This window comes from Bacillus rossius, chromosome 16 (assembly GCF_032445375.1).
Source record: "Bacillus rossius redtenbacheri isolate Brsri chromosome 16, Brsri_v3, whole genome shotgun sequence".
Taxonomy (NCBI): Eukaryota; Metazoa; Arthropoda; class Insecta; order Phasmatodea; family Bacillidae; genus Bacillus; species Bacillus rossius.
Genome location: NC_086343.1, coordinates 38,445,816 through 38,461,937, shown reverse-complemented (window position 1 = coordinate 38,461,937; position 16,122 = coordinate 38,445,816). Strand labels below are relative to the sequence as shown.

Below are 16,122 nucleotides of genomic sequence, written 5' to 3'. Positions count from 1 at the left end.
GGCGGTGGAGTGCGGCGACGGAGTCCCGCGGCGGAGACCAACGAGGGATGCTGCGGCGAGAGTTACGCCAGAAGTGCGGCCCAGTGAGGTGTGTGGTGTGTGAAAACGAGTGACTGGGGAAGCAACTTTTATAAGTGCAATTGATAATTTGCCATTTTATATTATTTGTGACATAATTAATGGCAATAAATAAAACTGTGTGTTTGATAAAAATCTTTAATTGGGCTATCCCTTTGCGAACCCAGTAAATCGTAACAATATTAATTTAGTTTGAAATAAACAATTGCTGTTTTCATGTTTTTCACGGATAATAGATTTTTAATAAATTATGTGAATTTTATCCATCTACAGCCATTTTTCAATTAAAAATGCAGAGTAGTTTAAGTAAAAATATAGGTACTTCTCACATTTGGCTGTGTGTCTCCGCTTAAAACGTGTCGTATTCTTAATGCATTTCTGTACAAACTGTTACTCAAGTATCCTTATTTTCTTACTTTGTTCGAACGATCGTCACAGGTTATATCCAGAGGTACACGAATCACTTTGGATAAACTTTCATGTTTCGGGAATTCCAAAATTTGATTGGACACCGGCTACTCTCTCCCGTCTGAAAGCTTCCATGAAAGTAGGGCCTATGTGTACTTGCGGTCGCCCGCTGTCTGAGATTGGCTGGGCGGCTGGAAGGGTGATTGTTGGGGGACTATCGCCCGTATGGACAGTCACATTGCTGCCAGTGCATCCCCTGACCAATCGCAGGTGACCAAGTAACTCGCATGAAAGAAGCTAAACGAAAAATATCAGTTTTGGATTATGACACTGACATGATTCCTTACTGCTTAACTGTCTTCTGTGGGCTCCATGATTGTGCAACTTATCCATGCCATTTTATTTTAATTAATACGCTGGAGCATGGGCATATATCCCTCATCTCCACCAAATACTTAAACGTCTGGCATTCCCACCAACCAATAGAAAGGATTCGCAAAAAAAAAAAAGCCATTGGGTTTAGTGGTTATATTCCTCCCTCCTTCCACCATTTTTCACACAAAATAAAATTCTGAGCTGGAGTAATAAATTTAAAAGTAGGTATATATTTTTTCTCATTAAGAATTTGCTACAAAAAATTCTTCAATCAGCAACGGTTCTTAAGCTTTTACAACCAAGAAACTTTAATATTCTGGAACAGTCAAAACATTTTTTTTTGCTTTGAAAGTTTTTCAAGTTATTGGAAATCATTGTTTTTTAGTCTTGAAGACTCAGGAGAAAATAGGTTCGTTTTAATTTCTGCAGAAGTGTAACGGAGGACATTTCCAATAACTTTTAATAATATAATTATTAAAAGGAAAATATATTAACGAATTTATGCAATTACAGTATATTAAGTTTTAATACCAACACCTAGTTACAGCAAGACACCACATAATCACTTTATTCCAAAATAATTTGTATAAAAATTATCACCTTAAACAAACTAAATTCACCTTTTATTTTCCTAGCATGTTTTGCGAAGATTTTGCACTGGAAATTAGAGCTTCGAAACGAGGCTCAATTGATTAAGAACTTTACCACACTAAGAATGACTCATATTTCATTAGTGGTTAATTCTATAATCAGTAAGCGAATCGCTATTTACTGTATTTGTTATTCTAATTAGTACAGTACTTGATATAAGTTAATTCATTAGCAACACATTTGCCTTAGTCGCAAATAGAAAAAATTAAATAAAATATATTACATAAGCATAACTGAAGTGTTTTCTTTGAGCGTACAATAGTTTATCGGGTTAAAACTATTTTAATGAGACAAATAGTTTTAACAGTAGCCTTACAATGTGAAAACATAAGCATTAATTATTCTTTCTTTATTTATGCGTATATGTCCCATATTTCTAAATTATGTACGGTACGTATATAACCGAACGACGGTAAAAAAGAAAATCGTCGCAAGAGCACCACCATCATAGGAAATATACTGACAATGAATGTGTGAAAGAAAAAAACCCAAAGCCACCAACAACATTATTGGTGTAACATTGCGGTATATTTTCAGGCGGGGTGGGATGTTGCGTGTTGCTTGCCGCTGGGAGCGGGCGAGTCCTTCTGGAACAGGATCTTCACCAGTACCCTCACTGGGTTCTCCAAGAGCACGAACAGCAGGAAGGACAAAGCGAAGGAGAACGTGATGTCACCAAACAGCGGCCACAGCTGTGGGCAAACAGTAATTAGCGTTGCATTATGAACACTAACACAGTTTAAAAGAATTTCATTACATTTCATATTATTTTAGCAGCTCGAAAACTTTGACTGAGTAAAATATATAATAATGAAGTGTATGATGGTTACACAAAAAAATACGTATACTTTAATTATTTATTTTATATAAATTATTTTGGGATTATCTTAATTTGTAAAAATTTCATTTGGGCAAAACATCTCATCGACAGTGAAATCATAGGAGACGCTTTCGGGTTTAAAAATATTATTTAGCATTGCCGGAAATATTTGTGGGGGAAACTGGTATCGTCTCGCAGAAACACCCGACTCGTTTTCCTCTTGCGAAAACTCCAGCAGTGAAACAGTCAGGAATTTTTTCCAGTATCAACTTGGTGGGAGGCACTTTATTAAGTTTTGATCGTTAGTAATTTAAAACTGAACAGCCAATTTCTGCCACTTTAATGACTAGTTATTGACAAGATATTAGACATTCACATCTTAATTTTTTTTTTTAATTCATGGGTTTTTCACATATATTTCACTCGAAACCGGAACCCTCGTAGCTAAACTCGGCAAGTTTCGAATTATTTTATGGAGGGTTTCTTAACCATCCTGGCTTTTGGACAGCCTAATATTTAAAGCACCAGTAAAGGCATTTCTTGTTAGTTATTTTCCTTGTTTCGTTTGAATGGTTGCTGATAATAACATTTAATTCAGAAATGACACTCGATTTACAATATAAAACAATTCAAAATGTACCCAAAGTAGTAAGTAAATAAAAGTATTTCATGCGGCAGGGTTTAGAGTGAGGTGCCGTGGTGCTGCCCGTTATTTTAGATTAGGTTGTCAGGGTGGCTATTTTTGGTGTCAAATTTCCTCAAAACTCCTCCAAATGGCTCAATATTACTCAAAATTCCTCAAAATGTCCCTGCTTTTAATGATAATTTTCAGTTTTGAGGAAAAATACCCCGTTTTATTTCTCAAAAATGCAGGAATTCTAAATGCCTCAAAATATAATTACCTTTGTGTAGAAAAACATTAAAAAAATTCTAAGTAGCAAAAATATAAAATAATAAAAAAAAATATTTAACAAATACTACTCGGGATGCGGTTGAAAGGCAACAGGGAGCGACATTACTTAGAGCTACTTAGTACTACGCCTTTGTTCTGTTTGCACATCACGATTTTATCCCACAAATTATTTTAAACAAAGTGAAGCTGTAGTAAAAATAAATGCGCGCAGCACAAATACAGATGGCTTGAACTAAAATATTTCTCTAAAGTCTGTATAAAAATGTTCGCTTTATTTAGGCTTTATTGAGTTCTAAATAATCTTAATGAAAGAATTATTGCGTCTCGCAGCGGAGAAAATGCATCTTTGCAAAAACATTTCCGGTCTTCTATCTCTGACGGAATTTTTCTGAACCCTAACAGAAAATAAAAATGTTCCCTTGCCGTTGAAAAATCTTAAGTAAATGTCCGTTATGTAAAAGAGTGACGTTTCCGCAAGTCCTTGGCGAAAATCTCTTTCAGTAGCTAAACAATTCGAGCGAAAAGCACTAGCGCTCGGACATGACCAAAATTCCTTAGAAATTAATATTGCAAATATCAACGGTGATTTTCTGACGCCACACGCCTCAAGGTCACGCCCACAGCTCCGTGGTGTCTGCCAAGTTACACTTACACTAGTGTCAAATGCTCGTGCGAGCGGAGAGATGTGCTCGCAGGCGAGGAAGAGGCGCTCTTATCTTGCGCCGGTATGCTTGCTCAAACTTCATACAGGTGCGGAACGGTTTACGTGAACGGAAAGGTAGTCTCGCCAGCAGGTAGCAGAGGGATTCTCACTCAAAATACAAATAAATTTTGTTGACTGTGATCAAGTGCTCGTTCGCTGAACCAAAAAGTTAAATGAAAGTTACGTTTCGGGAACAAGTCTGTGGCAAACCAAAGGTGTCCTGCAGGAAAAAACTCGTAAAAGTTCATAACATTGTTAATGTGGTGGTACATCGCAAAGACATCTACCGCGCTACGCCAACCATGCGGCTATCAGCACCGGCTGTCCCGTCCGTGTTTGTACACCCCTGGGCCAGAATGCAGCGCACCCTTCAGGAGTCCCGGTAGCCCGGATGCCAAGGGGATTATCACCCCTCCTCCTTGCTGGCTAGCAGGCTGGCGAGGAGGAAAGAAGAGACAGTTCCTGCCTCTTACACAGATGTAAATTTGTTAGCGCACTCGAGGGCGTAAATAAATAGTGTGCAACAGTAGACCTATTGTTTATTCAAGCATTGCCTACCTGCGCCTTACAAATAATCAGTAGCCTTGCGGCTACAGTTAGATACGTAAGAATTACGTTGGCGTCAGCCTTACTCGGTAATTATTAGCTCTTGCAGCGCTTGCACCGCACGCGACTCGATCTGGCGACCAGGCGGTCTCGGCCCCTCGCAGTCCCCATCCAGGCAGTTAGCGGCTCGCTCAGCCACGGGTGTTGTCTCTAGCTGGCGGTGGCAGAGACTGCCTTAGCGTACCTCAGCTCTCCGCGCATGCGTGAGTGCTTCGCGCGCGCCGATACAACACACCGAAACTGTCGCGTTAGCTCATCGGTTGAAGCACACCGTCCAAAATGTTATGGTTAGAGACCGGAAAAATTCGCGTATTCATTTCGCGATAGGCTAAAATATAGTTATACCTCAGTGCTGCCTCTGCTATTGGTTCACAACTCACCTGGATGACTCTGGGCCAATGAGAAACACCCAACCAAAGCTTTATCGAATCACACAGGCTGCTACGTTGGGACGTCTCACAAGACCACAGCCAATGAGTGGGTGGCATTTGACCGAGTGTACGTAGAACTATGAAGTTCATCCTACGGGTAATTGAACCCGCAATTTTTTCTGGTATCTGCTTATGGTATGCACCCCAGCCGTTTATCAACTTATTATGGTACTCCCCTGGTACGCGCGTGAACGTTAAATGAACACCAAGCTATATTAACCTTAGATGTTAACACATTTACAGACATAAACTGGACAAGTGCTAAATAACATGAGTAAAACTATTCTAAATGAAAAGTATCAAAAAAAGAAATTTAGAAATAAATCGAATCATATATACAAGCCGCTCGTGACATTAGCGCCAATAGTAGGTGAACAGATAGAAGAGACCCAAAAACGATTAATGAAATAAACCGAAAGACTCTAGGCGGGGCACGCCTTATTAAAAAAAAAACAAAATTACTAAAAGAGGCTTAAGACTCCCAAAAGCAAGCCACCTTAAGCCGCCTAAGTCAGGACCTTGACCTTGGCAGCCATCTTGAAAATATGCTATTGTTTAGCTAAAAATTTGTAAAAAAATGCCCAAAAATATAACATTAAATATTACTACAAATAATTAGTTACTTAATTAATCTCGGCCCTCTGTTATATTCCCTGCGAGAGTAAACATGTAATTTATTTATACATATAATTAAAAAATTCAATCACCAACTAATTATGAAATTTTGCATATGCCACACACGCCATCTTGGATTTAGAACCTTCCGTCATTTATTAAAGTTATGTCACATCCATCATTTTTAAAATCCGTAATATTATTATTGTTAGAAAATCTGGAAGACATTTTAAATTCATCAATAAATTGATTAAATAAATATTAATAACAAACATTGTTTTGAGGGCATTAGTTTAAAAAAAAGGGCTCTAGATCGATCCTTCACGGAAGCCACCAACAGATCAATAATGACAAGGAATATTTATCTTCAGCCAGTGTGGCATCATGGTGGTCATCATGGTTTCGTCTATTGGAGATCACCATCTCATTTTGGTCGTCTGAGTGTGCTGTCGTCATATTAGTTTTAATTTAACTGTGACATATTCTGGGCTGCAGGTAAACACTCAAAATGAATATTAAAAAAAAATAAGGGCTTGGAAACGTCGGCCCAGAAAACAACACAACAAAAACAATTACCATAAAGGTGCCCAGACGTCGTACAAAGAAATTTACTTATAACCTAATAGGAACTCTAGGAGGCTATGTGAATCGGGGATGAATAATAATGAAATAACAAGGCTGCTGGTTTGATTTATATAACTGCCCTTTTTACTAAATTTATTTGCTTAACTTTTTCTTTTCTGTTATCTTTAACCTTTAAGTACACATGTATTGAAATATAATTAAATTACAAACAGGAGGGAGCCCGGGGAAACAAAATACATATAAAAGTAAAACAAACATCTATTTTAAACTTCACCCTGGTTTTAAGTGAGCTCGCAGGCTCAAAGGCAAGACAATTACATTTTTATTTTTATTTGGCTTTGAAATTACTTTAACTAAAATTTTATGTCCTGAAACTGGTGGTCCTGGCGCCGGAAGTTTCGGTAGATTAAAGTCCTGAAGAAAAAATTTTATGTATAAAATGGATGTCGACCGGAGTGGGGAGAAAACTTCTGATCCCATGAGCCCAATCACAGACTGCTAGTTTAACAGTGAAGTTCCATTCGAATTCTTCTACTTAATTCTTGGACCCCGCCTGCAACCAAAGTCCTAAATTGCTTAGACTGGTTAACAGGTGGCTAAGGCTGGGCAAAACTACGCCCAGGAAAAGGCGAAAGGCGGGGTGGGGGGAGGATATAACGATCACTTACCCAAACAGCAGGGAGAAGTCACGATAGCTGGCTCCAGGAGTCCAGTAGGTTACTCCCGGCGCGGAAATTCGCGGAAGCCATGAAGAGGAAAGAAGAAATAATTTAGATAAAAAAAAATAATACGGGCAGCCAAAAATACAAATTAGATAAATAAGGCATCTATGCCTTGCCGTTCGCGACTACATGACGTAGTGTTGATTCTTTGAAGTACGACTGAGATTGACTCTCGCGAATCGTGACGCGTGGTCGTTACTGACCAGATGCTGCCCGCCGAATGTTCAAAAAATGGCGTCGTGGCGCCTAATTAAAGAAAGTTACTGTGCCCATCCAAAGAAAAGGGGGGTGGTGATGGCCCGCAGGTATCCGAAGATGTCCTAAAGGGGCGAAGCAGACGGCAAAACGCTCGTCACGCTCTCACCCGAGTCGCAGGTAGACTAAGGTCGCAATCGCAGTGCGACTGCTGCCAAAGTCGATTGTGACAAGCTGTCTCTTATGGGAGGGATGAGCAGTACGCTCTGGTGGCCAAAATGAGAACCTCCCTGGAGGGTCACAGAAACGTCCGCTAGAGTGCACTGAGGGCACTCGCCACCGACGGACAGAGCGAGGTTAGAGATATTTCCCGCCGCTAGACTTCGCTGAGGGCTCTTTTTGACAAGGGCGAATGTCCTTGAAGAGACAATGTCCCCGCCTGGGTTCACTGGATGCTCCGAGTTGAAGTTCTCGTGAAGCCACAGGTGTTTGATGAGGGGAAGGGGTTTTAAACTTGCTTAGTCGCCTGGGAAAGGCGTCGTGTGGACAGTCCCGAGGCGTCGCCGAGGGCTGTAACATGGTCCAGGACATGCTGGCAAAAGGCTTACCTATGCTTGTCTCCGAGAAATGAAAGTTGCTAGCAGTGGGCTTGGGGTAGCGTTCGCTAGCACGAAAAGTCATACTGTTACAGGGGCAAAACGTGATTCAAACTGCGGTTGAGATGCTGCGATCACAAATTGTCAGCAAACAGTATCTAATTATTGAAGCCTACGAACAAGCGCAGGTGCACTGCAGTGGCGAGGCGTGAGGTTTACATGAGGGGAAGCAATAACTCCGTTCACACCAAAACATGATGAGGTTGGGGGGGGGGGGGGTCTGGTGGCCCTCCGCTGGGAAAATATGGATTTCAAGGTACAAAATGGTGCTATTTAAGTAGTTTTCTTAACTGAACATTGACTATTCCACAGGTAGAAAAATTGACATTTTTTTTAAATACATTATTTTTGAAAAATAATGATTGACTTACATTATTCTGATAGTAAAATACCTACTCAACAATTCTTATATACTAAGTGGGAGTGTAGTATCATCGTACGCCCACAAATCCCCCACGCACTGCCAACCAACAGCCCGCGGGAGAGATTATTACGAAATATGCAAACACCCAACTCAGGGATGGACGTGCAGTGCTTAAGATAAAACTAAAATAAGAACTAAAAATATATATATATTTTTTTATTTATTTATTTTTTTTTATTTTTTTTTAGATTTTTTATTATTATTTTAGAAATATATATTTTTGATGTCTATTACTAAGTATCTAGGACTTATTACTAATTTACAAATCTCTAATATCTACTACTATACTACTAGTTAAATATAGAGGAACTGTCGGTGTATAAAGTTACAGGTGAATTAAGTCAAGACCTATTCGCATTCTGGCATTTGTTGCAAGCTTGTAATTCAAAATCCCATGTATTTCAGAAACACAACCGGCACTGGAGGTGAAGCCTGCCAGGCGGGCCATGCCCATCGTGCATAGGGAGTCAGCCCTAACACAACAGGCAGTGAGCTCCCGGGAGCCAAACCTACACCTGCATGCTTCGGACCATTTTGAATTAGCTAATTATTCATTAATGTCTATAATTTAAGTTTCAACTCGCGGGAGACTGATTGGCCGATCGCTCAGCCAGCCACAGCACACTACGGAGGTCTGTGAGCCAAGATTGAATTTGGCATTTTATATTTTCCATGCAACTCTGGATCTTGTTCGCCCAGTGATGAAATATATGGGTTTCTGCTTATGGCACATTTATCATAGAATTTTTGCGCAGTTCGGAAATAATAATGTTTTAAAAGTTCGAGTTTGAGCTCTCTGTGCATAGCCCTTACGGGGCAATACACAGGCGCATCTGTCGCAATACGAATACTCTTATTCTGAATTCTCTGTAGCTTGATTAAGTGAGATTCCGCTGCTGTTGCCCACACCGGCGCTGCATACGTGATTATTGGTTTTATTAGTGCGTTATAAATTATTATTCCGTTTTTAACAGAGCTACCTAAACGTCTGCTCATGACGGGGTAGAGGGCCATGAGCCTAGTGAAAGCTGTTTTTCTTTTCGCCTCTATGTGATCGCGCCATAGTAGTTTCCTATCCATGTGTACGCCTAAATATTTAACAACATTTTTGTGAGGAATTTGCTCATTGAAAAGTGTTAGTCGTGGTCTATCTTCGAGTGGCGGGAGATGTTTACGCGTAAAAACTATAGCTTCTGATTTAGTAGGGTTTACCTTAATTCGCCATTTTTTGCACCACTGTTCAATTAAATTTAACGCGGTTTGCAATCTGTCTGCTGCGAGTTCTAGAATACTAGATCTGCTAAACAATACCGTATCGTCCGCATAGCAGCCAAACTGAACTGATCGGTGTGCGGGCTTAGGCATATCATGGATATAAATATTGAATAGAACCGGCCCCAAAATGCTGCCTTGTGGGACTCCTGCTTTAATTATTTTTAAATCGGACTGTGCTCCTTCTGTCGTGACTCTAAACGATCGATTTTCTAAATACGAGGCCAGTAATTTAATATAACAATCGGGGAAGCCAGTTTTATATAATTTATAAATTAAGCCTTCATGAAGTACTCTATCAAAGGCTTTTTCTATGTCCAAAAACGCTGCGAGATTATAGCTATTCTGATTGAACGCAGTTATTATTTGTTCTGTCAAACGGACCAGTTGATGCGTTGTTGAATGCGCGCTGCGGAAACCAAATTGTTCGTCCGGCAGTACGTTATTTTCTTTAATGTGAGCATTTAGTCGCTGCAGAATTATGCATTCGGCTACTTTTGACAATGTACTCAGCAGACTAATGGGCCTATAATTTTGGGGCAGTGTCTTATCTTTTCCGGATTTATGAAAAACTATCACATTCGCTTCTTTCCACTGCAATGGAAAATACTGTAGTTTAAGTATTCCATTTATTAATTCAGCTAGGTATTCCAAAATTTCGTCGGGCAGTTTCTTAAGGACTACTGCCTGAATGCCATCGTTTCCCGGTGCCTTACGTGGTTTCATACGCCTGATAGCCTGTTTAACTTCCTGAGATTGAGTTAAGTAAGGTTTTGAAGTTAAAGGCTGATTAAGTTTAATTGTAAGGTCTCTGTATATTCCGGCATTAAATTGCGGGTCACAGAGTTCAATATTAGGTTGAAAGGCTAATTCAAGGGTATTCGCGAAGGCTTGTGCCTTGTCTGTCGGTGTAAAAGCGAACCCAGTGCGAGTTTGTAGCGGAGGTATTTTATCTATCTTATGAAGGAATCGCTTTGTCATACTCCAGGTGCTACCATCTTGCATCTGTAGCTGAGAGACTTTCGTCTCCCATTCGCTGCTCCTCCATAGAGTTATTTCATCGGAAATTATTTTCTGTAATTCATTAATTCTCGCTTTAATGTCGCGCTGCCTACGTCGAGTATATTCGCGCCTTAATCTATTTTTCTGAGAAATTAAATCCCTAATATACACCGGCAGTACAACTTGCTTAAATCTAACCACCTTTTCTGGGATGCACGAGTTAATTGCAGTTTGAATTTTAACTGTAAGTTCAGTGACTGCTGATTCGATGTTATCTTTCGTTTCGAAGTTGGCAACATCGGCTGCAGGCAAATTATCGACTAAATACGTCTGAAAGCCTCTCCAGTCGGCTTTCTTGTAGTCTTTAATTTTTCTCGGAGGACTGATGTCAGTGTCCACGTCATCGAATAGTATATGTACTGGAAAGTGGTCAGACGACATTTCGTGAAAAACTCTGAGTTCGAATCCCGTTTGAACTCTCTTATTTAATGCAATATCTAGAATATCGGGGTTGTGCCTTAGTACTCCGCTATCATGAGTGGGCTCTGAGGGAGCATGTACTTGATAATTTTTGTTAGACTTGTGTCTTTGCAGCAGTAGGCCATTGGCTGTATTGCTCCGACAGTTCCAGTCTTTATGCTTGGCATTAATATCGCCGACTGCTAGAAATGTGGGAGCTGAGCCATATAAGATGTCCAGCTCGTTTTCAGTTAGTGACCTCCCCGGTGGTGCATACATCGAAATAAGCACTATTTGTTGTTTATTGACTTTAAAAGTAATTGCAACAGCTTCTAATTTATTAAATTCAGGTAAATGAAATTCACTATGTTGTATACTTCTGTGGATTAATAGGGCAACCCCTCCACTTCTGGTATCGCGGTCGCGCCTATAAATAGTGTAATTTAAGATAGTTAGACGATCTGTTGGAATTAAGTGTGTTTCGTTTATCGCCGCGATTCTAATATTATGTTTAATTAAATGATCAGTAAATTCGATTATTTTATTTCTAATTCCTCGTGCATTCCAGTAAAGGATGGTACTTAATCTACTGTCTATGGGGGTAGTATTAATGGCAGAACCTAAATTAAGGGTGTGCGGCATTAAAGCTGGCCGCTAATGCTGTCACGAAGCCCGTGGTGGCTTTTATTTTGTCCTCTATTAACTTGGACGGATTACACCAAATAGCCATTAAAATGCACATTGGTTCCAGGACGTGTGCAAGGTTAGGGTCCTGTGCAATGGCATCCGATTGGCCTACGAGCTTCAGAAATTCACTCGCGCCCATCGCTGGATTCTCCAAGGGTTTTAGCTGCGGTGAAGCAGTTGGCAATTCTGTTGGTGAGTCAGTCTGCACCAGGCTGGCTTGTTTCCCAGGCGCGACTTTCTTGGAATCACTGGGGGGAAGGGTGGAGTTGGGTGGCGCCTTAGTACCTGGCTGATCCGTCATCTGACCTTGCACCCGGCCTTTACCGTTTTTGTGCCCCGAATGGTGTTTCTTCGGGGGCCTCTGGGGCAGGGGCTGGCCTCTAGGCCTGGGTGGGTTTGCCAAGACAGGGTACTCCAGTTCATGCCTATGGCTCAACACAGAATATTGATTAGGGCTCTGCCATTGCGGAGGGGCGGGGTAGCTCGGGGCTCGCCACGGCTGCCTTGGGGGCTGGGGGCAGTAGCCTGAGGGGCCGGCTTGTTGTGGGGGCGGGCGGACTTGAGCTGCGGCAGCTGCTCGCTTGTTTTCACGCACTGCGCGTTTGGACTGCAGCTCTCTGTCTTTCCGCTCCTGTTGCGGGAGGTGACGCCAGTTCTCCCTCTTGTAGGCCATGCAGCCTCTGTAATTGGCGCAATGCGGGCCTTCACATCGCGCGCACTTTGCCTTCATCCTGTCACCTCCCTGGGGGCAAACCTCGGTTTTGTGCCCTTGGCTGCACCATCGGCACACAGGGGAGGCTCTGCAGCGTTTTGCGGGGTGGCCAAACCTCTGACAGTTGCCACATTGGAGGGGGCCTTTGGGGTGTCGATAGTCCTCAACACGAATGCTGAGGCCTCCGAATGACTTCAGGACGTAAATCCTTTCTGGATTTACGGCCTTCGGGAGCTCTACGACTAACTTATTTATAGGCTGCCTGGTCTGCCTGTTGTACAGAAACCAGAAGTTCTGCACTGGAAGCCCCATTGAGGTGAACTCGCCCTGAATGAATTGTTTGTCGGTGCTGCTATGCACTCGACAAAACACAAACTTGTTCGGGATCTCGTCCCGTTGCAGCAGCACAGAGTGTTGCACTCAGGCCTGCTCCAGTGCACGCACTGCCCTGTGGTACTCCTCCACAGTGGCAGTGTGAATCATGAGCTGGTCATGGCCGCGACTGACGCACGACCAGCGCTCCTGCAGTGCTGCATCCAGCACTGTTTTAATGGCCGGGTAGCTGTGGCCAGAATCCACGAATACATACAGGGGTTTCACCTGCATTTTCTTTGCCTGAGGGGCAGGGTTTGGCGGGGCAGGGCTCGAACCTGCGGACGTGTTGGCGGCCGTTTGACTGGCCGAGTTGTTTGCCCTTCTGACGGGCTGCTTGCGAAGTCGCTTGGCCTGCTGCCTGGCGATCGCGGGGTTCGTCAGTGGGGGGCGCAGTCTTTCGTCCTTTCCTCCCGTTTTTTGTTTTTTTGAGACGACTGTTGTAAAGCCGTCGTCGCTAGACATTTCAGTTTCGTCGTCGCTCGGCAGGGGCACATCGATGCACTCCTGCATCACCTGCTCGTCGCTTAACTGGTCAGTCATGTCGCTAGTTACACCCTACAACGTACTAACACCCACTGACCACGCACCCGGTATTAAGCCGGGTTGTGGCTAGGCTGTAGGGTTAGCTACAACCCGGGTTGTTTTGCACGCTTACACTTCTTAGAAAAACCTGGGAATACCACCTGGCCTGTGCGCGAGTAAACAGGCTGTTCCTGGAATCTTGCAGCTCCGCTTGACGCGTCCATCCTCGGCCAAGGCTCGAAGCGAACTTGCGGGAGAGATGCGCGCGCCCCGAGAGACGACCGCCGACTGAAACGCGACATCGCCACCTGCCGTGCCGAACTGTACCGGACATAGCCGAAGCAGTCGGCGGAAGAATTCCACCGTCTGCTTCGGCCACGTTCGCTCCAGTTCGGCAAGAAAGCGTTACCTTCGTTGCTTCTACCACGTATTTTTCCAGCCAATCCCCTCACTGAACCTTTGTACCATGCCACCCCCCTTCCGAAAGGAAACTACTGCGGCAGCCTTCCTGCTGAAAGCGATCCTACCAGCGCTTCTAAACCTAGCAACGCTTCTAAAACAGCATGTTTTTGTGTCAACGAGTTATTTTTTTATAGCGCACAGCGCACAGTATTGGGTCCCAAGATGATAGTGTAAAAAATACATACACCTAACTGCACGAGCCAAAGTAAAATACTATTCTGAATAAAATATTTATTTAAAAAATACAATGTCTGGAAACTGCCTGGGCAAGCACTGCTTGCCTTGCTTCCCCTGACGAGACGCCACTGGTGCACTGAGTTGAACAAGATTTCGTCGGAGTGTAGAGTAATGTAAACAAAATTAAATGAAAATTAAAAATGCAAATTTATTATTTGGTTTCCTTCTTTAAAAATTAAATTTAAAATTCAAAATTTATGCCCAAATGTTATGATAAACGGCACATAACCGCAAGGCTGCAATAAAATTTATTAAAGATCGCCCGCAATCTTGCCGTTCATCATGGCCACCATTTTGAAATTCTGGAATTTTTTTATATATATATATATATATGGAAAAATTTCCAACAATTATTAAAATATCACTTGTAAAGACTGATTGATTTGATCAATTATGGTCCTCTGTACAAGGTTTTAATGACGCAAAAATATAATTTAATTAAAATTACAAATAAGACTACACATGAGAAAAATGAAAAAAATAATAAATAAAGTTATAATTAGTATATAAATTATTTTCTACCACAGGAACACTTGCGATATTTAGGTCTGTATTGGTTTAAACGAACTAATTCTCAGGTCTTATCAGTTTACTTAAGACAGAGACCAACCATTAAGTTGATTGATAATGTTATGCTTGATATCGTCAATAAAAGTACAAAAGTCTTTTGACTCACTAAACATATTTAGATAATAGCAGTTTTCAATATTCCACAAAATGGAGATTTGGCGAAGTGGAATACATTATCATTTAACAGTAATGGACCGAGACAGACTTGGGTTTAGTTTCATGACCAGACGTCATCGCAAACGGTTGCTGCACATCGGTTTTTGTGCTTGTACAAGTCATAAACATAATCCGAGAAGTTGAAATGTGTGCAGTTAGTTTCACAATAGGCACCTGGACTTCACCTTTGCAGTTTATCGAGTGTCTTCTCAAACTGTTAATACGAGGACACTTATCACAGTGAAACTTCATACCAAAAGGATTTTTCGTACACTTACTCATCTAGTGTCTCCATGCATCATGGAAAGATGCAAACGACATTTCGCAGTACCTGCTAGGATGTTTAGTCGATGAAGAGGAATATTTCAGGTTCAAACCAAATGCTCATGTAAAATATTAACAGTATAATCTTGCGCGTCGATACAGACCTGTTGAAGCAAAGCCTTTACTTTCTGTCGCACAATGAGGCTTTTGCAATTCTTCAAGTGTGTTGACATATATTAATTTATGGCAAACTGCTTATGGCATTTCTCACAGTCAAAAATTTTGCATGGATGATTCTTAACACATTCTCTCTTCTCGTAACGTCGAAAATATGTGTTGTTAGTGTAAATATTGCCACACAAACACATCGATGCTCGCTAGTTGTGGACGAATCTCCCACTATTAAAGTCTCCTTCGATGGAGAAACGTCATTCATCGACGTCTCCTCTGCAGCCAGCGCTGCGGGACTTAGAGTCTCTTCTGCTGTTGGAACCATGCTGGTTGAAGTCTTCTCTAACGTTGTTGGCGACTATGATACAATTTCAATCGGGATCACATAAGCCATAGTATTATGAAGGTCAGTGAGAGACGAGTTAGTCTATAATTTCTCAAAGTCCGCAGGACCGGCTGCCACAGCAACCGAATCCCTCTACTAAGCTGCAAGCTGACAAGCGAAGCCACTTTCAACAAGACTAGTTAACATCTTCACCCATCATTTCACAATAATCAAGCATATTCATCGATACAGTTACCAGGTTACTTTTGGCGCCAGGAACCTATTAATCTATGCGTATTTTATTCTAATGACCATGATATTAAACGATTATTTAACATCGCCACACAAAACGCAGCAGGGTTTATTGGGACGGGTAATTAGTCGGCTTTAAAACTAGTAAGAATCGGTGATGGTAAGCACCGGACGCTGATCGATACAGTGGACCAAGGGGTAATCCAGTCAGAGAATAAGAAATGTGTGTACACAATCGTTATGCAGAAAAATGAATGAGATTTACTTACTCACGAAGAGTAAATTATAGTTTAAGAGTAACAAAGCATTCTGTCCATAAATTTGGTAACATTTTTGTGGAGTGCCTGTACCTGCTTTATTAGATAGTGGAGCTGAGATTAGTCGTATCAGCGATAATCAGCCTATTTTAGGTGTGCAAAGTTTTTAATTTATGAAATTAGTTCACGAGCATGACCCATGGGGAATCGACAAATG

At 41.7% G+C, this 16,122-nt stretch overlaps 1 protein-coding gene across 1 annotated transcript in view; it reads right to left on the bottom strand.

The window, feature by feature from the left end:
• Window positions 1-1,402: 1,402 nt before the first annotated feature.
• Window positions 1,403-16,122, bottom strand: part of LOC134540348 (uncharacterized) — a 46,412-nt gene continuing 31,692 nt past the window's right edge. The window contains exon 5 of the mRNA XM_063383021.1: window positions 1,403-2,204. Within this exon, the coding sequence (XP_063239091.1) occupies window positions 2,046-2,204 (159 nt within the window). The 3' untranslated portion in view covers window positions 1,403-2,045. The remainder of the gene's footprint in view (window positions 2,205-16,122) is intronic.